This window comes from Phasianus colchicus, chromosome 6 (assembly GCF_987193195.1).
Source record: "Phasianus colchicus chromosome 6, bPhaCol1.hap1.1, whole genome shotgun sequence".
Classification (NCBI taxonomy): domain Eukaryota; kingdom Metazoa; phylum Chordata; class Aves; order Galliformes; family Phasianidae; genus Phasianus; species Phasianus colchicus.
In genome coordinates, this window is record NC_143441.1 from 46,221,072 (window position 1) to 46,248,232 (window position 27,161).

A 27,161-nucleotide genomic window follows, 5' to 3' on the forward strand; every position below is an offset into this window, starting at 1 on the left:
CCATAAAGTCAAAACAATCTTGCCAGTTTTATGAGAACTGAAATTAAATTGCTTAAAAAAAATAAGAAAAAATACATTTCATTTGGAAAATGATATCTAAGTTTACCTAACTATCCCAGCACGAACCACATCCTCTCTGTGCCAACTCCAGTAAAGAATCAACAGAAACATAGTTACTACCAAAAATAATTTATTAAAACATGATACAGAGACAGGCAGATGCATATAAACAGGGAACATATAGTAGAGATGTGTCAGAGTCAGTTCATCTAATTTCCTCATGAGAAAGTTGATATAATTTCCTAATGTGTCAGGTAGAAGTTACCACACAATATATTTTGTTATCAGAAAGGAAATCAGGACTTCCAAGTCGCTTTATTTCCAAGGTGCCCTGACAGCTATGATACAACAGACAAGAGAAGAACCTACTTCCCAATTATGAATGATTCCAAGACAGAATTAAAAACGTATTCTCTTCTATTTTTCCTTTAATCCAGTGATCTGTAGTAACATTCCCTTGCTTCTGATCCAACCATAAACAACCGGGGAACTACATTTGCTGGTGACATTGCTTTAGTAGATTACTATGATGTAACAGAGATAATGTTGCTTCCTCCTGCACAACCCAAGGCAACTGAAGTGAGAAGAAAGGGTTCAAATTTGAAGGGCTCACACACTTAAAATCTGTCTACCCACAGAACCTAGCAGCTACCACAAAAGAAAACACTACTTTTTCCCACAGGTCTTGCTTTAAACCCAAGTATGGCACAATATTCAGGTCTACATAGAATTCACAAGGTCTAACGTAACCTTGACTGACCCTTCTTGTCTTTAAGGACACAGGGACCTCCAACTCCAAAGACCTTTGAATCACGAGGGAATTAGAAAGCCAAAGAAAGGTATCTGCAGGGCCCACAGTGACACGCACAGCCAAAAAGAAAAAGCATGCAGTACATGAAGCACTGAGATAAAGGGACAGTTTCACGATGAATCAAGTGGACTGACACCCTGAACACACAATGATTTCCCCCTCATACAGCCAGATTCTGTGATGCTGAGTTCTGCTAAGTGACGGCTACAGCATTTCTTGCTTTCCAAATGGCCACCTTTAGGATTTCGGATATTTGTAGAAATGCTGAGTATCAGCATTGTCACTGAGGTAAAGGACCTGTGCCATGGGCTCCCATGAAAACAGTCTCCCCATCAAGATATTCCGTACACACTGACATATGTTCCTCAATTTTCTGTCTGTAGAACAGCAATACACCCCTCCTCATGTTCAGCAGCTGACCTATGGAAACAAATTCAGTAGGATGTGAGACACATCCAAAATCTGTGACAGTAAATACTAAAAAAGAACCCATGAGGAAATGAGTCATAGAATCACAGAATCACTCAGGTTGGAAAAGACCTTAAAGATCATTGAGTCCAACCATGACCTAACCATACTATCCTAACTAACAACCTACTGCTAAATCATGTCCCTGAGCACCACATCCAGACAGATTTTAAACACATCCAGGGATGGTGACTCAACCACCTCCCTGGGGAGCCTATTCCAGTGCTTAACAACCTTTTCTGTAAATAAGGTTTTCCTGATATCCAACCTAAACTTACCCTAGTGCAACCTGAGGCCATTTCCCCTCATCCTGTCACCTGTCACTAGTGAGAAGAGACCAACCCTGCTCTGCTGTAAGCACCTTTCAGGTATTGGAAGAAGCAATAAAGTCTCCCCTCATTTTTCCCCAGACTAAACAGCCCCAGTTCCTTCAGTCTCTCCTCATAGGGCACGTTCTCCAAGCCCTTCACAAGCCTTGTTGCCCTTCATTGGACCTGTCCAGCACCTCAATGTCCCTTTTGTACTGAGGTGCAACAGCATCTTAAGAGAGTGCACAGATTAAAGCCTAGGGCCACACACCAAAAACAAAGGGAAATGGAATATTGAAGAGTTTTACATCAACTCCCTGTGAGCATGAGAAAAAGGGTCCTGTGCAAAGAAACACAATGACGTGGAATTATTAAATTAAAGACTAACAGAAGGCACAAAAGAAAACTAGAGTAATAAGTACAAGAGAGAACTGAAAGAGAGGACTCACCAGTAACTTAAGGCTGCCATTACCTGCGGTTTTGAGGGCCTGACATAGTGATGATTTCTCTAATGTGTTTGTAATACCATGCAGAGATATCCAAAGGAGCCCTGAACCACTTATACCAGTGTAGCCGTGTGAGTAATCAGTAGATAAATTAGTTTTGACTAATATGAATGAGCAGCAGATAACAGCTGGCACTGCACCAGTGCAACGCAGCGCTTGCGTCAACGTTAGTTCTTCACCCAAAGTTCTGCATTAGGCCTTGTGCACGTATTCCTGATGTGAGGCAAGCTCTTCCCTTGGGAACACATGGCCCTGTGGGGGCACTGCTACAGAGTTACGCTGTGTTTCATGGCACGTGAAATTCCAGCTCAAATAACCATGGAAATCCTGAGTGTTTGACATATACTAGCACTTTCAAGCAGTATAAGCTGTACTGCTTGCTCTTTGTTTACTGTCTTGAGAAGTACAAAAAAAGGCAGGAGTTTCAGGGCTTCACAGTTTGTACATTTTGTTGGATGAATCATTTCTATCGCAATGTCTTTTAGCCCACGGCTTAGAAAAACCATCAAGAATAGAAAGCACAAGTAAGATTATAGGGTATAATAAGAATGCTCCATATCTTCACAGCAGAGTAGAAACAACATTAGATGGCTTTTATTGCATAACTAAAATCTTCCAGAAAATCTGTCCAGTACCTTTAAAAGCTTCTAAAAAACTAAGTGCCATATAGCAATAGAAGCCAGCTGTCTAATTGCTGGCCCTTGTGTTTGCTGACTTATCAGAGATTGGTTTGGACTGGAAGGGATCATAGAGATGATCTTACATTTTCCTTCTGCTGCTGGGATGAGATAACTGCAGCACCAATTCCTACAACACACCCACTGTCCTGCGAACCCAAACCACTTCTTCACCTTACAGGAAGCTGTCAACAGCATCCCTGGCCTCTAACTGCATGGATACAGCATCACCACCTCTCCCTCGTCAGTCATTTCAGAAAGTACTGCTTCTGCTGTTTCCCTCCTGCATGGCCCAGAAAGGGAGCAGGCCCTTCTCTTTTATCAGTGCTGGAATAATTGGCAAGAAATTTGCTGTATTAGAGTAGACTTGTTACAATAAATATCTTCACACCTATGACTCTCATCATTTTATTTGAAAAAGTGGCTATATTTGTTTTAAACAAGTCTATGGCACAGGTCAAGTTTAAAAAGTGCTTGGAGCCAGATGCAATGAAGATCAGGGTTCCTTACAAGTCAGGCACTGTCATCACTACATTGTCAATATTTTGAGCCCAATGTAACCTTGAAAATATCAGCATTAGGGTAAGAAGCTAATGGCAATAGCCTGGCGTGTGTGGTGCCACTTTTTTGTCCATTTTTTAGGCCTACCAGCTGCTGAGGAGCAAAGCCTTACATCTGAGAACTACTCCTACTGAGCCACGTGGACATGCTTGCTTCCCTTCCCCTCAGCTTCCTTTCCAATTCACTTATTTCTCCTATATTCACTGAGGTCAAGACAGAGCAGAGCCCTATAGAGATTTCTGCCTTCATTACTGAGACAGATGAAGTCACCCATGGCCTAGGCTACCATGAGAAGGACTCTGGTAGACTACATAGAAAAGCTAGAGCAAAGCCCTTCAGAGGAACAAGAACATACAAATTTACAACAAAGAGAGGAAGATAACCACTCTAAATTATATTTGTCCATGCAGATCATCTGCAACTAAAAGCCATGTAAGATGTACTGTAGACAGTGCAGTGACAGATATTTTAAGAGTAGATCTTGAAGAGTAAAAATGTTTGGCTTGCTGGGGAGGTAGCTAGAAGTCCACAAATATACCTGGAACACTTGATGCAGCAGTTCAGGGACTCTTTAACAAGCTTGACCAAGTAACCTTAAAAATGGAATCAGCCCTGGATAACACATTTTACTGCAGTATTTTTTCACAAATATTCTGAGTAATAATAACCTTTAACCCTTCAAAAGATTATCCTAAAAGATATTTAGCCCACATGATTAACACTGAAGTTCCTGTCACCCAAATGGAGGAAAGGATTTCTCCACTGGTTTTATGGAAAAATACAGTGGATTTTGTTGTAAAACAGGATAGCATGCTTCCAAAAAGAAGTATGTCCTATAAACAGAGTAACTGAGATCCATCGTAAAGCCAGATATGACTTATCTTTGCCTAGTCTTACTGGAAGGCTCTTCCAATACTTCAATGTTGAAGATCTTAGAAATCTTTAATTTCCAGTCTAAATGAATTTATGGCCAGATTACAGCCATCTGTTCTTATTCCAATACTATCCTTCATCTTAAAAAACTGTACTTTCCCTCTGGCAAAGGGCCCATTGACCTGAATAAATGAGAAGCAGTGATTATTGAAGATGAGCAAGAAAAATGTTGGGAATGCTTGGATCTGACAATGAAAGTTTCTCCTAGACAGATATCCTTAGGATGGAGAGGTTCTTCATTTCTGCCATTAGCAGCAAAGGGGAGAGACCAAGTCATAGAAAATTCCAATCTCCTGCTTTGATAAGAGGATCCTTTAATTAAAAACAAACTAAAACAACTAAAAACAAACCTAGCAACTTTTTGCCTCTTAGCGAGCACAGTCATTTCCACTTGGGTTCTTTGAAGATTATGTCACTGCTGCAAGGAATAAGTTTTGGGCTGTACCTTGCTCAAGTGCTCCAAGACCCATTAGGAACAAAGTAAGCAATAACTATGGCAGTATTTATTCTAAGTTTTCTTCAGAAGGTTTAGCAACAAACTCTCAGCCAGGAATAAACAATTCAACTAAAAGTAGCAGCCACGTTTCCTCACTGTATCTTAGAAATTTTGAGCATCCAAAAAGATGTTAAAAGGCTGAGTTTCCAGAAATCTGGTAGCCCATTCTCACCTTAGTAAGTCTCTGCCTATTATTCATGCAAGCAACTGGAGCAGAAAAAATAAAATAGAAGTAGCAACATTGTCTGTTTGGAAAGTCATGGCCAGATTGTATGAAAGGGGGAAGAAGGGGAGAGGAAAGGCAGCCCTTAATGCCCAACATTTATTTTGCAATGAGGCCATCAATCATTCCTCTTCTGTTTGCAGAAATGCCTTGAACAGAACACAATGGCCCTGCAACGGTTCATCACTCACAAGCATTTGATGAAAGTGGATTCAGTTTTTGCTTTATGGTACAGCATGCTAGAAGAGATGAGTTTTCTGAAGGAGATACAGACAGTACATGTGAAACTGATCTGCTTTTTTTTTTCTTTTCCAGTGCTGTCCAAGGCAGTGGGATAAAGAAAAAGAGAGTGGGCTGCTGTCAAAATCAGCCGCACAGCTCTCATTATCACTGCTAGAGACTTTGATACTTCTAACAATTCATCTACGTGGCACTGTGGCAAACTGGGAAAATCTCTGTTACGTGCATGCTATCATTTCTTAAGTTACTTTAAACATAAAGCCTTGTAATTCATTATTGTATCCTGCAGTTCATATCTATCTCAGCAATCTCACATTTCAACAATGCTCAGCAAACCCTTCATAAAGTCACCCCAAGCCCACTGATTGAGTCGTCTCACAGAATGTGCATTCAGAGTGCTTTTAATCATGCTGTAGAGTTAGGAAATTCTCATCTGTTGAACTCTAGTGGAACACAGAGAAATTCTATAGCTCGTCACCAATCAAAACCAGGTGAAAGGAATGCGAAACACTACTTCCAAATTAAATTACAGCTTTTTTTGGGTTGGACTGGCACAGTCTGTCTTTAGCAAAAGAGGAGCCTATTGTGGAACTTCCAGAGCAAATTCAAACCTCTGATTCACACTGCTTTTCTCTGCATTTCATACTAAGTGCACACTTATAAAGCTGACTATGGCATTCTCACATATCTTTCCACTCCACTTGTGTTGTGCTATCTGCCAGAAGCCCAGTTTTAGAAGAGCTTCAGCTTAGCACAGACAAGAACACAGTTGTAACTCAAGGGTTTTCACATATAGATTTACATGGTGAGATTAAACTGGTTTTAACCTTGTTCTTAACCTTCTGTTTTTCTCTTCAGTGCCAGGGAGAATTTCTTTTTTGCTCCTCCAAAGAGGAGAGAGCCATACAAAGTTGGACAATCTCTATAAGCATCCTCGTGTCTGTGGAAGACTGAAGTTCTTCATAATTCAACAAAAGACAAGAAGGCTGATTTCTTCCCCTTTCTCTCTTCCCTAAAACCAGGCTTGCCCTTTCACCTGGAGAGGAACAGCTTATTGGGAAGCACATCATTTGCTACTGATTGAATTGTAGTAACAAAACAACACCCACAGAAATAATCCTTTTGGCCACACTTACACAACTTCTGAGTTTGCACCCTGTGAATGTGCTGAGCAATTTTCCTTCACCATTCACAGGAAGAGAATCTCAACCCATACCGAGCTTATTGACAGTGAATCTTTCCTTCTGTAACCATTCTTACCAGAAACCTGATTCAATCTCATGCCATGAACTCCACTCTTGCAAACCAACATTGATAGACCTAGACAGAGTCCACCAGAATGACTGAACGCAAAAAGAAAGGGATATAGAAAATGTGCTTTTCAATTACAGAGGAGCAGCCATTCTTAATGGTGAAGGGTCAAGAAAGATGAAAACTCAGTCTGAAAAGACACCTATCTACAACCATGTCACACAGTGTAGAAATGCAGGCTGCATTGAATGGTGATAGCATGGGAAGCTCCCATCCATATGTGAAGGCCTGAGGATATAAGGAGATTCTCTCTGAGTCCTTTTCCAAATGTATACATCAACCACATGCCTAAACTCATGCTTCTGCACAACCCTTTGATACAAGCACTATTAATCTGGGTAGAAGCTATATAAAAAGAGACATATTCCGATGTAGAAAGGAAGTGGGAACTGTTTTATAAGTGCTAGAATATGCTCTAAATTTATTATCTGCCATGCAAATATTTCACAATGAAAATTATGAGATTGCAGCTGTAACATTACATAATTGATCACTAATTAAAAACTTACAGAATATCTTCCTAAAGACAAAGAACTGCAAAAGGAAATAGGATGAGAACTATAAATAACTAGCTTTTGTCAAATATTTTGTAACAATACAAAATATGCAGTGTATTCTAAATACAAGAGCAAATAACAAGAAAGAAAGTAATAGTTACTATAGAAGAAAAATGTGGGAGCAGTGGCTTCCAATGTCCTCTTTCTGGAGAAATCAGAATACTTCAATCATGGCAGGATAAGGGTGGGAAAGACATTTCAGGAAAACAAACCTATGAGACAAAGAATTCTCTCACCCAGGCAAGGGAGCACCTGCCCTCCTGCATGGAGTCAGTTCCTACCTTAGGCTAAGTAGGATCAAAGGGAAAACAGAATATTTTGCCTCAGCCACAAAAAAGAAATATAGGAAAAAAAAAGTTTTAAGTAAAATTTCTTTTCTCCATAAAAGTTAAGTCCTGATTCAGAGCTGTAAACCAGATCTGTGCGTAGCTTTCCTTGTTTTCCTTTCCCTCCCTTGCCCCTTGTCTGGTTTTCATCCCTTTGCTGTTTTCTCTTGCTTTTGGAGTCTGTCTCACTGTTTCCCCCAGTGGCAAATTAAACAGAGGACACTCACTGCCTGAAAATTCACATTCAGACTCTTCATCAGTGCATCACTGCAGTACCTGCTTTTGGGCAAGGAATTTATCTCAGAAAAGTTGTAACATGCTACAGGAGACAGATAACACACACACACACACACAAGACAGAGTCTTTGACAAAAGAAATAAAGAAACCTTAGAGATGGCTACTATAAATAACATCCTTCTACCCATCTTCCTTTCTGTACTTTCTCCTGAGCAGCCTTTCCCACCAGCCCATGGCCATGACTTTTAACCCAGACAGCCCTTCTATCTATCAAGAGCCTAACGTGCATGTTGATACTCCCCCAGGGCTAACCTTGTCACTTCATCACATTAGCTTACATTTCCATCTCTGACATGTTTTCCCTCAACCAACATCTGCTTTCTTTTATATGACACACAGCAGTTTAGCAGCCAAAGCACAATAGTATGATAACTGCTCATCCAGTACCATGTATCTTCTTATTATCTGCCACATTATCCTTATTTAATTGCATGCACTTTGGCTCAATCTGACATTTTCAAAACTACAGATGCTTATTAGCTTTTCTTAGCTAAAAGAAAAACGTGTATTATAGTGATTATCAGCTTCTGGCATTGCTTGTGAGACATTATAATGAGAGAGACCTCTAGCCCACCGTAAACAAGCAAAATCAGGCCTGGATTGTTTATTTGCAACGCTCCCACAAATGTTGCCACTGTCAGAATTAATGATCACACTGCTAATTTTTAATAATCTCATGTTACTATGGGTTCTTTTCAGCCCAAAGCTTTTGGCCAGAAGCAGAAATTATTTAATTCTTTACTACCACAAAGATGACGTGAATGAAGTCATGACCTTGATTTCTTTATGGTATCCAACAGATATGCCCCACAGGGATAAATAACTAGCTGAAATTCATTCAGCAGGCAGACCTAAGAATGGTAAGATCTCCCTAATAGCCATTCCAACAACCCATGCCACCTCAAACAGAAAGTTTAGGAACATACCCAGAAATCAGTGAAACCTACTCCTTAAACAAGCCTCTTCCAAGTATGCAGAACTCAAATGCAGAAAGTAAACAAGACAAGCAAAATAGATTGTGTTCCTGTGATCCAAAACATTGGTTATGTCAGTCCTTATTAATTAGACTTGTTTGCAATGAATCACTGTATGTGTTTTGACAAGTGCTGTTTGTGCTGCAGTTCGCAGTAGAAGGAAGCAGCTATTCAGCATCCCCACTTTATTAGAGGCATCATTGTGGAACACTGCAATAACTCCAGTGTTTTCTACAGATGCCCCCTCAGCATCTGGAATTACAAATGCTAAAATAAAATCATATAAAAGAAAGAGATTATCTGTGTCAATAAACTACTTGCATTCATTACGCCTAGCATCAAGACTAGTAAAAGTGGAAATCTTTGCTTCACTATAAACCATTTGTGTATCTATGACAACAGCACTGTTGATTTCTACAGCAATTCTATCAACATTGTGATAGATGTCTTTTAAATACTACCTTTATTTTTTCCAGCATCTAAAAGAAATAGGAAAAACAAAACCAAAGACAAACAACATTTTATATAGATTACCCAGAAACATGAGGAAGGATTTAGCAATAAATGACAAACAACTAAAGGATTCTACAGTCACATGAAGCATAATCCCATGAACAATCTGTGCAAATCTCAGAGCTCTGTATGCAATAAACTTATCTTAGGTCAATCGCTTTCTTATGCAAGGGGTCAAGCACTACTTAAAGCAGATGCCAATATCCTCTTTCCTCTCTGCTCAAGGCTCCTTGTGTTCCTCTGGAATATGAGATAACTTGACACTCCTGCCCCAGGAGGAGTCCAGGAGAGACAAGCAGCAAATGAGACTTCCATTCTGCAGTGCTAGAGGGCAGGTCACTGCAAAGCAGCTGGAGAGGAGTAATCTGAGCTTGTGCTGGGAGATCATCTTTTGGCACCAGAACAGAGAGATAAGGTTGCCAGCAGACACCTGATAAACAGGGAAGAAGAACTGGCTCGCAGCATCCTGGCAGTGCAAACAAAACTGAGTTCTGCTTCTGTGATGATGAATGGGCCAAGGGAGAGCTGGGGTTGGAGGAGAGAGGAAATGCTGAGCTGTGCTTACAGTTTCTGTTGCTGTTAAGGCACTGGGGAGACTTGGGAGTAAATGGAAAGAGCTACAGACCCTAGAGCCACATCCCATACCATCCTAAAAGTAGCTATCAGATTGCTTGTCTACCCTGGCACAGATACCAATGTCTGTTCTGCTACTGACAACAGTCCACACTATTTCTTTTTCCAGAAGCTGGCCTTACAGACATAGGTCCTTTTTTACTCCATAGTAGCAAGAGGCACTGCAGAACACTTGAGTTCATCTCTACAGACACAAGCTCTACACAGCTGGGCTCTGCAAACCACTGGTTATACCCTTGAGAAGGGCAAACAAGCAGTATTGAGCCTCCTGCTGCCGCCCATATGCTGGGCATTATTACCTCTGCCAGAATGGGAGGAAAGCAGCAGGCAGAGGGATCCTAAGTAAACCTGCTGCTGGCTTCACTCACCAAGTGTCTTCAGATCTACAGCTTGGAGACAGCAATAACATCTGTAATTGCTCAGTCGCTGTGGGTTTCATTTCTCCTCTAACTAAAATACTACAGCTAATTTCTTTTATGGAGAATTGGAACTCATTTCAATGAAAAATAACGAAACCAGACATACTTTTGTCATAAACACAATAAAATTAATGACTGGGGCATAACTAGAACTAAGGTTACTGGGCATTTCCCCCTGCAGCTTTCCCATTTCACTTGTCTCTGCATGTCCAAGATAGCAAGCTTGGAAAGAAATTTGCATTTGCTTTTAAGGTCTGCGTAGAATGAAATCTATTTGAAATGCTGGAGCTCATGATTTTGACAAATCTAGAAGGAACACCCCCATGCCCCTGCCCAAGTATTACATAATGAAAGTATTAAGAAACTCCCATCCTTCCTTTTGGATGCTTTCTATCTTTTTGTCAAAGAAAGCATCCAAAACGTAGAACAGCTAGAGGAAAATAACAGAGATGTGAAATGTTTCATAAAAGCTCCTAATGATGGCTAGACACAAAACAGACTTAAATGTGCAAGACTTTGCAATTAGTGTGACACCTGTAAGGACATCTTTAGCGATAGCTGAAACTACTTCTTAAAGAAAGTAAAGCCCAGGATCAGAAATTGCAACGGCTCACAGGGCTGAACCACAGCAAGCTGTCACTGCTGCTGAGCTGAGACACACCGTCTCTGAGGCAATGTGTCAACTCAGTCTCAGACTTTCCATCTGCAAAGTGAAGATAATAATGTTAAATCTAGTTTTAAAAGGCACAGAGACAACACTTGGTGGAATAGTCTGTGTAATAGCAGAGCTACACTAGCAAGCACCCTGCTTAGAGGAAAATAATTTACACTATGCAAGTGCTAAGCAATTCGAAAATATGCTCAATGGAAATCTGTAAAGATTTCTCAGCAGAGATTCACAATATTGGCCTTTTTCACACTACCACACATATTTCATTGTCTTTGCTTTAACCGACTACTTGCAACATGTATGACTATCTCCCTCCTCTCATCTCTGTCTGGATCTACTTAGTTTTTAAGATCCAGGGAACTTGCTATGATACTCTTTGCTGTCATCTTTGGTAAGACATTCAAGTGCTATTTTAACAAACCAAAGTATAGAAGATCTCTAGCCTAAGTGCTAAAAAGATGAGAAATAAACACTGAATGGAGGAAATGAAAGTTTCTAAATGCTCTGCAGATGGAAAAGTTGTGCTATATCTAATATCTATATTTGGATTTCATCATGAACCAGTTTTAAAAGAAACAGGATTTGCAAACTTGTATAATCTACTTGTACTGTATGTAATGTACATAGATGCACAGCTAAATATGAATGCAAGAGGCTTTTGGAAAAGGCTGTTTTTCATTTTCCTTTAGAAGAAAAGAGCCAAGCATTTCCTTAGAAAAAAAGATTTGTTTCTCCCTTCTTTCCCCTATACTTCAATTTGGGACCGCTGCTAAATCACTTTTTTTCCTGAGCTTTGAAAACAAGCATTGCTCCCTGATGGTGAAAGAGAGCGTTGCTAGTTTTTCAGCGAGTCAATCAAACCTAAAGAAACCAATGAGGAATTTAAAATATCTCTACCGTGTAGGTATGACTACGTAAGGAAGTGATTGGTTGGTACTGTCCTATAAAAGCAAAGAGATGCCAGGAGCTCTAAAGGAACAGTGTAGTCAAGAGACACTGCCACCCCTTGGTCATGGAATGAAAATGCACATACATCACTGCAGCGTCCTGGGAATCGTTCCACTAATGATGCAAAACTCCCGGTAAAATCAATTTGAAGTTAGTGACTCGTCAAGGAAGAATTATTTGAAAGATGACAAGCATAAGATTATTACCCTACACGAATTTAAATGCTTTCATTTAAAGGTACAAAATCTTCTGATTCCCAAAGAGTGTTTTTAAAGCTTGGATGAACACCCTAAGAACTACAACTGTTCTTGCCTTTTCTGAATACAAAACATACAAAGGAAAGGAGAACAGCACACATTTTTGGCTCTTTTCACCACATATCTTGGAAAGCCCTTCGGAAAACCACACCAGCTGCTCTGACTCTGAGCTCAGTGTCTTTATGCTGTGTTTGTCCCAGTTTCTACTAACTCAAGAGAAATAACATGAGCTATGTACTCTAAATGAGGCATCCCAACTTAATGCACAGTTCACTACTATCAGATAGATGATCCAACCTGTTCACATATGAATACTTAAAAATACGTTCTCTCTGACAATTTCTTTTTAGTGCGTGCATCATCTTTGTCATCATGGCTAGCAAAGCTTGTAGTAATAGAGCCTAATTTAAAACTAGTAACAAATATCGTAAGATGGTTTCATTATAAATATAGCTAACCTGCAAAATATAAATATCATATAACTTCCAAATCAATGTCTACTACTAATGACTGAGAATATACATATATGCGCGCACACACACACACACACACACACACACTTTTAAAGCTTATAACTATTTCTCTCTGGGGGAATAGGTTGTAATTTGTATTAATTTCAAAAGATGAGCTTACAAAATGCCAGAAGAGCCCAACTCCATTTCCTTTGAAAAGACAAATCTTAGCCCTACAAATCTTAGTGGCTGCTGGTAATTGAGTTTAGCATTAAAAAAAAAAAAAAAAAAAGGAAGAAAGAAAGAAAAGAAAAAAACACCAAGTAGAGGCAGAACAAGAGACTCTTACAGACTTATGAGTCTCAACAATGGTTTCTGTAAATAAACACAGTAGTTCACATCTGTGGACAAGACTTATGGGTACCATTCAAACTATTTTAGCGTAATGGTATGATTCCTGCAGTCCAGTCAAACTTTCCAGTAAATCAAATCTCTCATCTTTTTGGGAAAAGACAAAAATGCCTGTTGTCTGCTACACAGCACTCAGACTTTCTGAAACATTGTCCTTGATACACATTTTCAGAAAGCAATACCTCTTCATATTCAACAAATAACAAATGAAAAATTAACACTTTTAATTACATGCATCAGCAAGTCTGACATACCAAGTTACAATTTTTTACACTAATAGCTAGATACTCACTTTCTCAGACTCATTCCATTAACAACTGACATTTGATATACTTAATCCTTAATTTATGCTAGCAGGAAACACAGTTTTACTGAAGCATTTCAAAATTATCGCTGTTTATATCTGAATGTAAAAACTTCTCAATGTGAATCAGTCTGAATAATCAATCTGAAAATAAGTAGAGTGTAATATATGATCAAATGTAGCTTTAAGCAAATGCAGGAAATTAAGAATTATTCAAAATTGAGTAATAGAAAGAATATCCACGCTAATATTTTGTTCAGTAGGTTCAGTTGTTTTTATTTATGGTTTAATCTCCTATTAAATCCAGTAGGAGTTCTGGCTAAGTAACTGACATGTAAGAATGCAGCATATGGGTTTTCATACATGAAAGTTTTATGTTCCAGTGGAGAGTTTCATATTCTTAACACATAACTTATCATACAAAATTTAATTTAAAAAGAACTTTCGCAATCATCATTTTATAGTCAGCGCCCTATAAAATAGATCAATATTCTGTGTGAGAAAAAAGTGCTGAATTTCATATGTATTTGATTAATGCATTGTTATCATCCCAATAATTAAAAGGAGCAGAGTTATACACAATCAGCATGATACATCTTACTCAGCACCTCCTGGCAGTTGCCTGCAAAAATTAAACTCATTAATCACTGTGTTGCCAAAGAATAAGCTTGGAAAAAATGAAAAAGCTCTATTTTATGGGAACAAAACCTCAAGTCAACTTCTAGGATAAAATCCTTTCCACAATATAATGTGGCACACATTAAGCTTATCAATGTAAAAGGAGAATAACGTTACCAAAATGCTTAATATTCTGGTACTATGTTACCATAGTAGGTTTTACATAGTCTTCAGAGACATCCCTCATACCTAAATAAAGGTAGTGAAAAAGTGCATCTATAGCTAAAGAAAATAAAAATAATATCATAATTTCATCTACTGCTGTTGCAATAATTAACGTCAGTATCAATACTGCCACAAAGCCACCCAGAAAATGTTTTTGTTGTTGGATTTTGTCTGTTTGTTTTGGGAGGGAGTTATTCAGGGCCTATGTAGTTCACCACTGATAACCTGGTTTTCTGATCAGACTAATATTTAACCTTTAAAAAGCACAATACTTAACACAGTTTAGGTTTATATGTTAGGTCTACCATGTATTTTTTCTCATATAGCTACCATGATTTGAAATACTGTAAAATCTAGTGAAAATACTAAAAAATGATGTGGCTTATATATTGCCATACTTTCATATTGCAAAAACTAAGTTTTCATGCCCATCTTAACGGTGCTGTAAAGTGAAGTTAGTATATGTCATACTATGATTATTTTATATATTCATTCATCCTATATCATATTGCATTATTATAATTATCTTGTATGTGCAATTACTGTTTCCTCTTTAACTACATTTAGGTTTTGTCTAGTATTTTTCCACTAGTGGTATTTTCAATAGACAAAATGCTTACTATCAGTACTGTGACCTTCAAGGCAAGATTCTATCTTTTGCACTGCATTAAGGTTTTTGTTGGTGCTTAAATAGAGTACTGAATGCTGCACACACATTTCAATGTGGAAAGATGTCATCAGTAACGCATAAAACAATCTCAGTCATCTTCTGGTTATTAATCACACAACAATGTTAAGAATAGAACAGTGTAGTTCTCTGGTTTGTTTTGGTATTTTCAAGTGTGGCCAAGCAACAAAACTTTCTGTATTTCTAAGCTCAGAGTTCTTCTACTAAAAAAATCTTTAAGGATGAACAACAATGTGAATGTGCTATTATTATTTTTGTGTAAAACTGAAATCTGAAGTTCAACCACCATAGAAAGAAATGTCCTATGCCATCTTGTTCAACCCTCTCCCATGATAACCAACATCACATGCTCCTAGTACCCTGCACAAAGCGACTGTCCTCTTTGCACTTCTCCCACAGTCCTTCCACGGTACCTGCCTTACAGTTCCCTTTCCCTTGGAGATTTCATGTTCGGTGTTTACATTAGTCGGCTTCTTCAAGGGAAGAAAAGAATCCTGCCTGCTGCCACCGGGAGCGGGAGAGAAACCCTTCCCTCTGCCGTGACCACGCAGGTGCCATCCCCAGCAGGTTCAGGACCACGGACAGCTTCCTTGCGCCGGGACGGGAATTCAGCACTACGGGACAGTTCCGTCGATTGCTACTCCAGTTGGGTTCAGCACCACGGACAGCCCCACCGTTCCGTGTCCCTCCCTTGTCCTTATTTTCCTACGGGGAACCCCGTTCCTGCAGCACACACTACGGCCGTGTCCACTCGCTTTGTCCCCTCTTTGTCCCCTCTGTACCGTTCCAAGCCTAAGATGCCCAGATTCTGCTGGACTGGAGTACTTTGGAACTGCCCAACCTGGTCTACTGAACTTTCTCAGACATGTTGCCCCCTTTAAACTTAATTCACAAGAGTTTCCCACATCTGTTTACAAACACCCCAAATCTGTTTCTAGGAACTCCTAGGCAAGCACTTATCCCTGTACAGATCATATTACACAACAGTGGTCTCCAGTCACCACCAAACCTGTAGGTGGAAAAAAAAAAAAAAAAAAAAAAAAAAGGAAAAGCAACTCCTCTTTTACTCTTGTAGTAGTTTAATACTATTGTTCTAAATATTATTTGGGAGCCTGTCAGCACAAATCACTCACACATGCTAAACTGCATCCTTTCCTTCTTGGCTCAGTGCATCTGGTGATCAGAGATGCAGGTCTAGACATCTGCTGTCTCCAAACTCAGGAAAGCAAAATTAAAACAGTAAAATAATGAGGAAAATGTGTCTGAGCCCAGCCCTGGCAGCAACACTCAGCTGACTCACAGCGACACCTAGAGCCCAGCTCGTTGCCAGGAAGGGCCCCATGTCTCCTGCCACACCGGGAAGGGCCACGGTGGGTTCCCATGCCCTGAAAATGAGATGGGTTTCACGCAGCCAGGGCCACGGAACAGAATTGCCAAGATTGTCACCAGTTAATGGCTCACAACAAAAACTAAATTCATTTTCCTATTACTGTCAGTGCTATGAGACCAGCAATCATCCCTACGTAGTTAATGTCAACTTGTCTTTTCACTTGTAAAAGTGCACTTGCTCCTCAGAGCACAAAAGTTTTAATGAAGGGATGGGAAGTGGTCTGATACTTAATGGACGAACCATGGCAGTTTCCCTGCAAGAATGTTCTCCCCCCCCCAGTAAGCCATAAGTGCTACCTCAGCTTGAGGCAGTGCCTTTCCTGGGAATGCTCACAGAGCCAGAGCTTGATCTTGTGACAAAGTCCTGCTCATACAAGAAGAATTTGCAATCGACGCAAACATTATTCCCAACTGTGGACATCTGCATCTCCTTCAGTGTGCTTCCATAGCGGCAAAACACACCAAACATTTTCTCAAACCTACCACCACACAAGCTACACCAGCTCTGGGGAGCCACCTGGAGTGACTGACGCCCGCACTTCCCCGTTCCCTAAATCCCCTTTACCCTCAGGGGAGAACTAGGTGCAACCAACTGAAGCAAGTTTAACTCCATCAGGCACAGCAGCGGCCTGAATGAGTCACTCGTTACTAAGGCAATATGCAGATGCACCCTTTGAAGTCTTTGCTCTTGAGGCAGAGCAGGAGCGGAAAGTGCAAAGCCAAAGTTTGCTTCTTCCTACAGGGGCTCAAGTAGGGGCATCAGGAAGGGAAAGGGAAGAGCTCCAGAGATAGCTACGAAGGGGTTAAAAAGTTTCCCTGAGGCTAGGCTGCTGGAGGCGGGGGTAGGCTGATGGGAAAGAAGGGAGGGAGGGAGGGAGGGAGGAACAAGGTAAAGACTTTGTCCTGGGAGAGTGATAAAGGGTAAAAAATGGAGTAAGTACTTAAAAAAAAAAAAAAAAAAAAAAAAAAAAGGAGTGGGGGAGGAGGGGGAAAGAAAAAAAGGAAAGGAAAGAAGGAAAGTGTCAGCTCACTGGGAAGGAAATGGCCGGAACTCACTCTCACTGTTTTCAAACGTGCTGACCTCGTGGCCCCCAGCCCCACTTTGCACAAGGAGAGAGGGAACGGGGCAGCACAGGGAGGGTGAGCCCAGCTCTGCTCTGGCCCCGTCCTGTTCCATTGTCAGCACTTCAGGGGAAGAAGAGAAGCACAAAGACCGGCTTGGGAGAGAAGACACCTCAGCAAACCTAAAGGGGTACACACACACACCCGATGGGGATACCCGAAACCGAACGGAGCCGAACGCGAGCGACTTGGCGCTTACATCCTCCTCCTCGCAGTCACTTCGCGGCTGGTACTGGAAGCGGGGCCGGCTGCCTTCCTGTTGCAATGGACGCGGGGTCTTGCCAGCAGAGCCGTCCTCCTCACTGCACTGGGCGCCCAGGAGGTGACTGGCTTCGGGGGGGACAGGGAAGGAGCGGGAGGTGTTGATCTTCCCGCTGAAGCGTTGGTATAGCGAAGCCATGAAGTCAATCCGCGGGAAGCGAGAGGGAGGGAGGGAGGGAAAGAGAGCCGCTTCTCTCTCTTTCTCTTCTTTTCCCCCTCCTCTCTTCCTTTTTGGTTACAGCATGCTACACGCGGGGGAAGCTCAGTCCCACATCGGTGGCAGAGAGAGTGAGGGCTCCTCCTTGGTGCCCAGAGAGATCGGGGGGATCGAGAGAGCAGGGAGAGGGGAAGCGCTGGGGGGAGAGGAGAGAAACGAATAACAAAACGCAGTCGAGCCGAAACACCACAGGCCACGGGAATGCTGCACCATCCAGTGTTAGGAAAAAGAAAGAAAAGAAAGAAAAAAAAAAAGAGAGAACCAAAACACTCCCAGACGTAACCCCGATAATGGCGCCTGAGTGGATCAGCGTTAAATATGCTTTGGGGGTGTGCGTGTGTGTTTGCAAAAGGAGGGGAAAAAAAAAACACGGGAGGGGGGGCTGGCTCAATGGCTGGCTGTCAGCGGCTCCCCGAGCTCGGGCGGCGGAGCAGTTGTCTCTGAGGTCGCATACCAACAGTGTGCAAAGCGAGAGGCAGAGTGACAGCGTGTGTGAGACGAGTGGAAGAGGCTGGGAAACCTCATTCAAAGCACGTTGTTCTTCTGGGGAGGGAGGGCTCTTCTATAGACAGCTCCTTTTCGGCACCTGCTTTTTATTCTTCCTCTTTTTTTTTTTTTTTTTCCTTTTCTTTCCCGGGGAAACAACTTTAAAAAAAAAAAAAAAAAAGGTGAAAAAAAAAAAACGCAACAGACACACCTGATGGTGAGGGAAAAGGAAAGGTGGGGAGGGTAAAGGGTGGGGAGGAGGGACAAGCAGCTGGAGGGAGCCGGGAGCACGGAGCTGCTCACAGGGAAGAAAGCAGGGGAAAGGAGAGCTATGTCGCCCTGATGCCCTCCCCTGCCCGGTTTCACCCCGAAGCCGTGCCCACAAGTCTCTGCCGGTCACTTTCCCTTCGTCTCCTTTCTCTCCTTCCCCTGCCTCTGCACGGTAAATGGGAAAGGGAGGCTGTGAGTTTTTGGACGTTATTATTGCCACTTAAAAAAAAAAAAAAAAAGCTGGTAAATCTTATCTCCTACTATTTTTATATTAATTCATTTATTTTTTGCTGCATTAAAACGTGCTTCAGCGCCCCTCTGTGGATATCTTCCCACAGTGGCTACCGGTAGGAGCAGCCCGAGATAAACAAGCGGTCCCAGCACCAGGGGCAGCCGGGTTGGGTTGGGCTGGAGTTGGGACCGGGCGGGGGTCTGCCTGCAGCATCCCCCAGCCCCCTCGCCGTCCCTTTTGCCTTGGTCCGTGCACACTCAGGGCAGAGAGCAGCAGCCGCTCATCAACGCTCCCAAAGGATAAAATGGTCATGGGCTCGGGTGGGCAGTGGGAAGGGGGCTGGGGGTGTCCAGCTGCTCCCTTCAGGCTGTATAGGGACACAGGGGGACTATCCTTGTTGCTCCAGCATTAGGCTCCGGGGTTTCCATAGCAACAGATGCTTAGGTTGAAAGGAAAGTGGCAGAGTTGCTGTCCCCTCTTCTTCTGCAGCAAAACCTTCCTCTTTGACCTCTGGTTTTCCAGCGATATTCCCTTTCTCTTATGGGAAGGAAGCACATCTAGCATAAGCCAGATCTTGCCCATTCCCATCCATAGAGTTGACATGAACAGTTCACACACTTGATTATACTTCAGCAAGCAGACTTGATGGGCTAAGATGTTTCTAACACTATCCTTACTTAAAGTTTTAGCTGCTAAGAAAATATCATCTTTGAAATATTCAATTTCTTCCATCTTAAAATCAAACCACAACAAAGTAGATCATACGTACAATTCTGAAGTGTAGCTATCCCCTCCCTCCCAATGATTTCAACAACTGTCTGATCAAAAATCTCCCTACATCCAAACGGTTTCATCTGCTGCTTTTTATTTGTATCTTCAAAGTCAGAGATGAAAAGTCTTAACATTTAGATGAAAAGGGAACCTTATCTCATGGAGAGAAAACACAAACAAATGCTTTGTCCCCTTTCCGATGGAACTTGAAAGGAGGAATCATTTTGATCTTCAGAACTGAGATCCTGACATTTAATTAAAAAATGAGATAAACGCACAATGCTCTGAAGTTCTAGCTTCTATGTCATAGCAACATACATCACAACAGAGGTAACTTTCCACTTGGCCCCTTCTTAAGTTATGTTTCTGCCACAAACTGACTACACACTAACACAAATACAGACAGTAATTTCCACTAGATTTCATCTCAAACTGCATTAACAGTGGCTTTATGACTACTTAAAATTGGTGACAGCTAACTGAGGAAAAAAAACAACAACAAAGGAATAAGAAAATCAAATTAAAATAAATAATGTATTTTTAACTTTAAGGAAAACTAGGACACAAGGGAATAATCAAAGAAAGCCACAAAAAGGCACTAAAGCACCAGGCAGAAAAACACCGAAGATTAAACATCTGAATTAAAAGGTCTCCAAGAAAGCACAAAAAGAAAGAAGAACATTCTGCTGGAACCATGAAGGATCTGTTTAGTTCCAAATGCACTCTGCTTGTGCTTTTAATTCCTAAGACTCAAGATTTCACATAATCAGGTTTGTCTAGTCATGCACACACATATCGTGCATATATGTCTATACACAACTCATGGAAAAATTGTATTAAGGGAACATAAAACTGCAATGTCAAATACTTCAAAAGCTCAGTGAAAAACAACCATCTAAATGGTTCTCATCCACCAAAAGCCCTGATCATGCAGCTTTGGGCTGTGATTCATTTGCCCTGAAATAAATAATCACAGCTATTTAAAGTCTTCCCCATTCCAGCTCTCTTCTCCATGACAGACCACGGACAGCAGAAGCAAAGTTGTGGCATGATAAGGTTCCCATTGGGAACTGCATCCCACGTTTCTGTAGCCCTGCTACAGTGAGTGACCCCATGCAGAAGGGCTGAGCGAGCAGCGAGACACAGAAATATCGTGAATAACCAACTCCCTGCAACAGGATCCGCCAGAACTGGTCTGCCAGAGACATTATTGAAACCAGGAGGATTACTCTGAGTCATAGGGGACCAGATGATTTCATTAGGGACTCTGGAACCTGCTTGTGCACAAGCTATCTCAGGATGTGGCTCGTCCTCTATGAGCATGTATTGTGGTATCTGTCCACCTCTTAGGGGAGGACACAGCCCAGCGTTCCTGAGTCACAGCTCTGTGCTGGAAGCCCTGTGCTCTGCTTGCAATTCCATGGTTAATTTGCTGTTTACCTGTGCAAAACCTGGAGCCCAGAGTCCTCTACAGTGTCATGGTTGTGTGACCAGACACTGTCATATAGTGTGCATACCGGCAAAGCATGGCAGATAGGATGATGCTAAAAAGAAAGCAAACACAACACAGAAGCACGGAGATAGAATGGTAAATGGCAATGAATTATCACTATATTAATAACTGTGGCTTCCCTGCAGCAGAAAGTGAGATTTAAGCACAGAGCAACTTGCATAGTGAAACACATTTAAAGAGGCGAAGTAGTTCAAAAAGGCAAACCTAAGATTTGAGTCTTTAAAAAAGCATCTTCTATGTAATAAAATCCTTTCCTTAGCTCCTGCAAACAGATAGAAATCTGTTCCCAAGACAGAAATCAAGGCATTTCAAAACCAACAGTGTTCTCAAGTGCCTCTTAGTTGTATATTTAATTCAGTATCCAGAGTTCTGCAAGGAGGTTTCATTCCTAACTAGTGACATTTCCATCAAAATAAAGTGTGTTAGCTTAAGATATTCTCCTGACAGTGGCAAAATAACTGTTTTACTGACATTTCTAAAGCACGCAGATAAAAATGACACTTTGTTTTTCCACCTTGTATAAATAAACAGCATCCCCACATTTGAGCAATGTTATTGAAGCACTTGCAAACACAGGTCAAACCCAGACCCTTCTGCCTTTAAGAGTAGACATAAAAGATTTATTTTTGGACAAGACATCTCAGAACAGCACTGGCAAAGAAGCAATTGAGCAATACATCTCTTGGATATATATTTGTTAAATTCTGTCAGAGAATGCAGTATTTGTGAGCAGTTATTCATGTTCCATTCTTCTGTTTTGACTAAGCAATTTATGTTTGCTTAAACTCTGAACTTGTCATTTAAATAACAGCAAATTTGCTGCACAAAGAATAAGCGTTTTTCTGGCTTATATAGCAAGAGAAATGTGAGCAGCTGCTTAGCAGAAAATTATTAACAGAAATTAATTTTTCCAATAGCTTAAGTACAGTTTTTATTATTTAAAATATGAGATTATCCTTTTCCAATTAACTTTTAAAGGAATGTTAGAAGGGTCTGCTCATCTTTTCATATCGCTCCAGGAAGCTCCAAGTTATTATTTGTTCTTAAAATGACCACAGTTATCAGTACAGTTAATAGGTATTTATTAACATAAGTGTAACACCCCTCTGATTTTTTTTATAATAGCAACTTTCAGGCACTACAGAAACAACATTTTAACACCTATTACTATTGTTAGCCAAGATAAACACTTCCAACTCCTGAATCTCTACTGGCCTCAGGCTTATGCCATCTATACATCTGTTGTCTGTTGTCATCTAAAACCAAACACAAACCAAACCAGAACAGAAAGTCTCTTTGCTGTGACAAAATGCATCAATACAGCAGTCCCTGAGGATACACTTGATCGCTCATTTTGATCTAATGCTTGTGCTGGGGGAAGCATATAATTTTGTCAAGATAAGTGACAGTAGGGCTGCTGAAGACTGAGGGGCATTATATACTGTGGAATTAGTATGGACTTAGTATGCTTACTTTCTTATATCGTTATTTGTGCCAGTAGCCTCTTGAAGTGAATTCTGTAGAAATGCAGCACTAAACAGCAAGCGAACCTGAGACATAAAAACGTGAACTTCTCTGGCATCACGGAGATTATTCTAAAAATTAAGCCTCCTATCCTTACAACTATAAGAAAACAAAACAAAACAACCTAAAAAAAAAACAAAACAACAATAAAAAAAACCACCACCGCCACCAACAACCCAACACCTAAACAAACATGCAAGGCACTTTGCCAGAGCAGAAAAAGGTAACTGCTGGAAAAGCTAGTTTTCTGGGCATTTTGAGAGTAATTCAATGAGTAGATGAAGGCTCTTTCTGGGACAAGAAAACACTGACGCTCAAGCACTAGGAATAACAGGCAAGATGGCTTACAGGATTATAAGGTTTTGGGAAGAAAACGGAGTAGAACTGGAAGAAAAGGCTGTTCAGGTAAACAGACGGAGCCAGGATGAGCAGTGAAGGAAGAAACATGGAAGTACCAAGAAAAGGCATGAACACAGTGACATACCAAGGGGGCTGAGTGAGAAAGGAGAGGATGATCACTAGAGTCAAAGAATAAGAGAAGAAATGGACCACAGCTGGCAGAGATGCAAAGCACCAAGATGTCTGGAAAATTAAGATATGGACTGCAGTGCTACAAGGTTAATTGGAACCACATAATGAGAGGATTTTCAGAAGGATTAGCCTCTCAAGAGGATGCTTCCAACACCTGGTGGATGAACATTTTGCTCTGCAGTCAGAAGAGAGGTGATCTGATCCACCAGAATTCTTACTGCACGCCTAGGCTTCATTGAATGAAACCAAGAACACACAGTTGAATATCAGCAAGTTCTTCCTGGTGGTGTGAGCACAACTGTTCCCAGAGGAAATGGGTGGAAGTCCTAATGCTGAGGACATTTATAAATAGCCTGTACAAGGCATTAGAAAATGTGCTGTAAGGAATTATCCTGCCAGTTGGCAAAAGGATAAACCATATGACTGAACAGGTCTCTCGCATCCCTAGTTTTTACGATTTTGCAGGTGGTGCAGGGAGAGAAAAGGAAGAAAAAGAGATACCGAAGGGAGTGCTCAGGAACAACAGTTAGGCTTTGCTGGCAGCAGGCTTGCACAAGGTTCAGATGCACACATTTGAACAGCTGTACCGCACAATGAGGTCTTGGCCCATCACTAGACCTAATACTGCAACACACAAAGAGTAATTTGCACTGAAGATTCTCTTTCTTTCCTTAATGAACATTCTGTCTGTTGAAGCTTTGTCTGAGAAAAATTAGGATGAGATCCCAATTCCATGTCTTCAAGACAAGCCAGGAAGTTAAGCACTAAAGTTACAGATAAATACATTTCTCTTTGGGTGCCAACAGCTGTTGGCAGCCAGGCAAGACTCAGCTAATGTTGCTGCACTGGTCACCATACACATTCTTCTCTGCTTTGCAACATGCCAGTATTTGATGTTTGAATCAGATATGCCATGACAACAACGAGCTTGCTTGATTAATACTGTCTCTCAAAGAGGCTATCAGTAAGAAAAGGAAATAAATTCAGTGTTAGAAAGGCAAAGAAGACTGTTGAAAGCCTATCAAAATAGCAACCATTTTGCTGAAGTATCCCCTGGCACTTCAGTCAGCTACTTCATATGGACTCTATCTTGAGGCAAGAGATAATGCTCAGCTACACATGTGAGGGAGATACACAAGTTTCCTGCTCCACCTTATGTCCGTGTACTGCATCCTTAATCGCTCACGTTGAGAGGAGCTGACAACATTCCTCTCTAATTCAGCACTATGAAAAGCACTAGCAGACAGATACAGAATTTCTTTACCTTGAAGGAATTCTGTATTTCCACTTGAGCATTCAAAATCGTAGAGAAACAGAAGAGATTTAACCAGTCAGCATTTCAAATACATTCCAGTGACTTCTAAAGGAACAGACAAGACAAAAAGGTTTCATTTAAGGACCTCCTCTTTACAATATAGAGATTTCCTTTAAGCAGAACCGTGACTCTTCGGACTAGCTGTCACTAAATTGACTGCTTTCTGGCTGGTTAGAAAAGAACAAGAACATAGACTGAATAAAAGCCCCAGGGGATGTAATGACACAATTTTAGGTTTTAGACTCTAGGAGCTAAAGGAAAGAACCCAGAATATGCAGAGAAGCTAGCATATGGAGAGAGATGGACATCTCAGGCTAGCTACCACCAGGATAACAAAATATTTTTCCAATCCTATGTTTTCATCCTGGCCTATCAAGCATAAAGTTTCTTCGTCTAGTTTGACACAAATTCACAGGTTGAAATATTCTCCACTTACAGTGTTGTACGAACTAAGGAGCACTGAAAACTCCATCCTGTGAGCATGTTGGGTAGTTTCTGGGAATAAATTCTGGATTGCACATCTTGAAATCTTTAGTTAAATTTAGTCCAGTTCCTATTTCCCTTCAGAACTGCAGACAGAGAAGAGCTTGTCTTCTCAGGGCAGTTTTCAGTGTGCAGAACTGCCACCGTAGGTACTTCAGGATGTATTTGGACTGAACAGGAAAGCATCTAATGAGTCTGAGTCATCTGAAGCTAAACGGTCTGTAAGCAGGGACTTTATGGAACACTGTTCTGGATTTGCTGTTTAACGCCCCTTGAAACCACCTTTAAAATAAATAATTCCTTTTCAAATTTCACTCTCGTTTGTATTGGTAGATGTCTGTGATACTTCACTATTTGTATGTTCTTTCCTGCCCATTTGTCTTCATGAACTGATTAGGACAAAAACGTTACTAGTTCAATATACGTTTTTCTAATTGAAAATATTCCAGTCATCCAATTCACCTGTCTTAGTGATACAAAGCCTAAAACAACTGAGGCTCTCTTAAAGGTTTAGTAATGCTTTAAAAGTCAACTACCATTAGGTAACAGCAAATATACAGGATTACCAATGGCTCTCCAAACACTGTATTCAGTTTTCAAGAGGTGGAAGGCACAATGACAAGAGTGGAATACTAACAGGACTTGAATAAATTACATTCTTGCTGATTCAACAGAGGTTTATGAGCAGTTGTGTAAACAGACAAGATAGTACCCAAAGAGAGACTTTCATTTTAGACATCTTTTGGGATGTGTTTAATTTAACTCATCAATATACGTGCTTCCCACTAACCTTACTGCAGTTTTTCAAACTATGTCAAACAGACACTGAGGTCAGCTTTGCAAAGGTATTTATTAACTCGAGGTACTGGAATACACCAGAATTACTGAGATCAGATAAATGATGGCATAATCAATACGAGGCACTGCTTTGGACAATTCCAGTGGACATTCACATTCATCTTCATATATTTTCTGCATGTAGCTAAGTTTAGGAGCATTTGATTGTTAGTTGTTAGTAAAGCCAGCGTAGATCTTATTAGCTTGCTAAGTAATAGTAGAAACAAGTAAACCCTTGAATCATGGCATGTGTGTTTTTAGTACTTCCTAACTTAGACATGGATCGATAATATTTATTTGCATGTGCCAAGGAATCATAAAAGCATGCCAAGTGCACCAAATTAAAGCAGGTATGAAAACTCACATTGGAGGTGCTCAATAGTTTTACTGCAATGACAAAAGCAATTCAGTACTCTGCTAATTGAGAAAATACAGACTGTTTCATAGTGATCTGAGCATAACTGTGACAAAGGCAATCCTGTAAAATTTTGACTGCAACTGATATTTTCAGAAGTCTGAAAGAAGTCTGATTTGCTTTTCCATTTGAAAAAAAAATCCCTTCAAGTTATGCAAGAATACAGCAGCATTCAGAGCCTCTTGTTCCTCTCCACAAAGCAGACAAGCAGCAACAAGGCAGCTAAAAATGTCACATCAGAGCTCCATAAAACAACCTTTGAGACCATCATAATTTCTGCAGCGATGACATCAACAAGACTTCAGCAACACAGACAGCACTGCAATTTTTAAGTGCACCAGAAAGCAATCGTTGAACAACAACAACAACAACGCCACCACAGTGACTTAAGGCAGTAACAATTTCTGTTGGAAGCCCACTTGTTACACCTACAGGAGCCCCCATCAACATGCAGACAGAAACAGCAGCATCGTTCATTTGCAATTTAAGGCTCTTGATAATCATAGAATCATTAAGGTTGGACGAGTCCAACCATCATGAAATTGTTCCTCATCAGTGCGTATTGAATGATCTCAAATAAATAACCACACTAAAAACTCCTTCAATTTCATGAGACTGGGCAAAGCTTACCAATTTTCTGTGTGAATTGTTTATTCTAGCCATAATTCACCAACCCGAACATATCTTTGCTCATCTAGTAACTCAGTAAAACAGAATTCACTATTGATTCTGGGGATAATAAACTCCTTGAAAATATCCTTTACTGAGAAAAGAGAGCTTCCATCCAAAGGAGCAAATTCTTACACTGGTATTGCTTGGTATTTTTGGAAGCGGATGACACCTCAAAACAATTAGCGTGGCCTACTTGTGTCACCTGCACACATACGAGTCCTTCAGCACAGGGCACA

General features: G+C 40.8%; 1 protein-coding gene across 2 annotated transcripts in view; it reads right to left on the bottom strand.

The window, feature by feature from the left end:
* Positions 1–27,161, bottom strand: part of DPP6 (dipeptidyl peptidase like 6) — a 495,216-nt gene that overhangs the window by 352,751 nt on the left and 115,304 nt on the right. Inside the window, exon 1 of one of the 2 annotated variants that reach the window (XM_090143145.1) lies at positions 17,598–18,425. The exons of the other annotated variant lie outside the window; for it this stretch is intronic. Coding sequence (XP_089999271.1) covers positions 17,598–17,798 — 201 coding nt within the window. The 5' untranslated portion in view covers positions 17,799–18,425. Of the gene's footprint in view, positions 1–17,597; positions 18,426–27,161 lie in introns of those variants that run through there. 2 annotated transcript variants of the gene reach the window in all.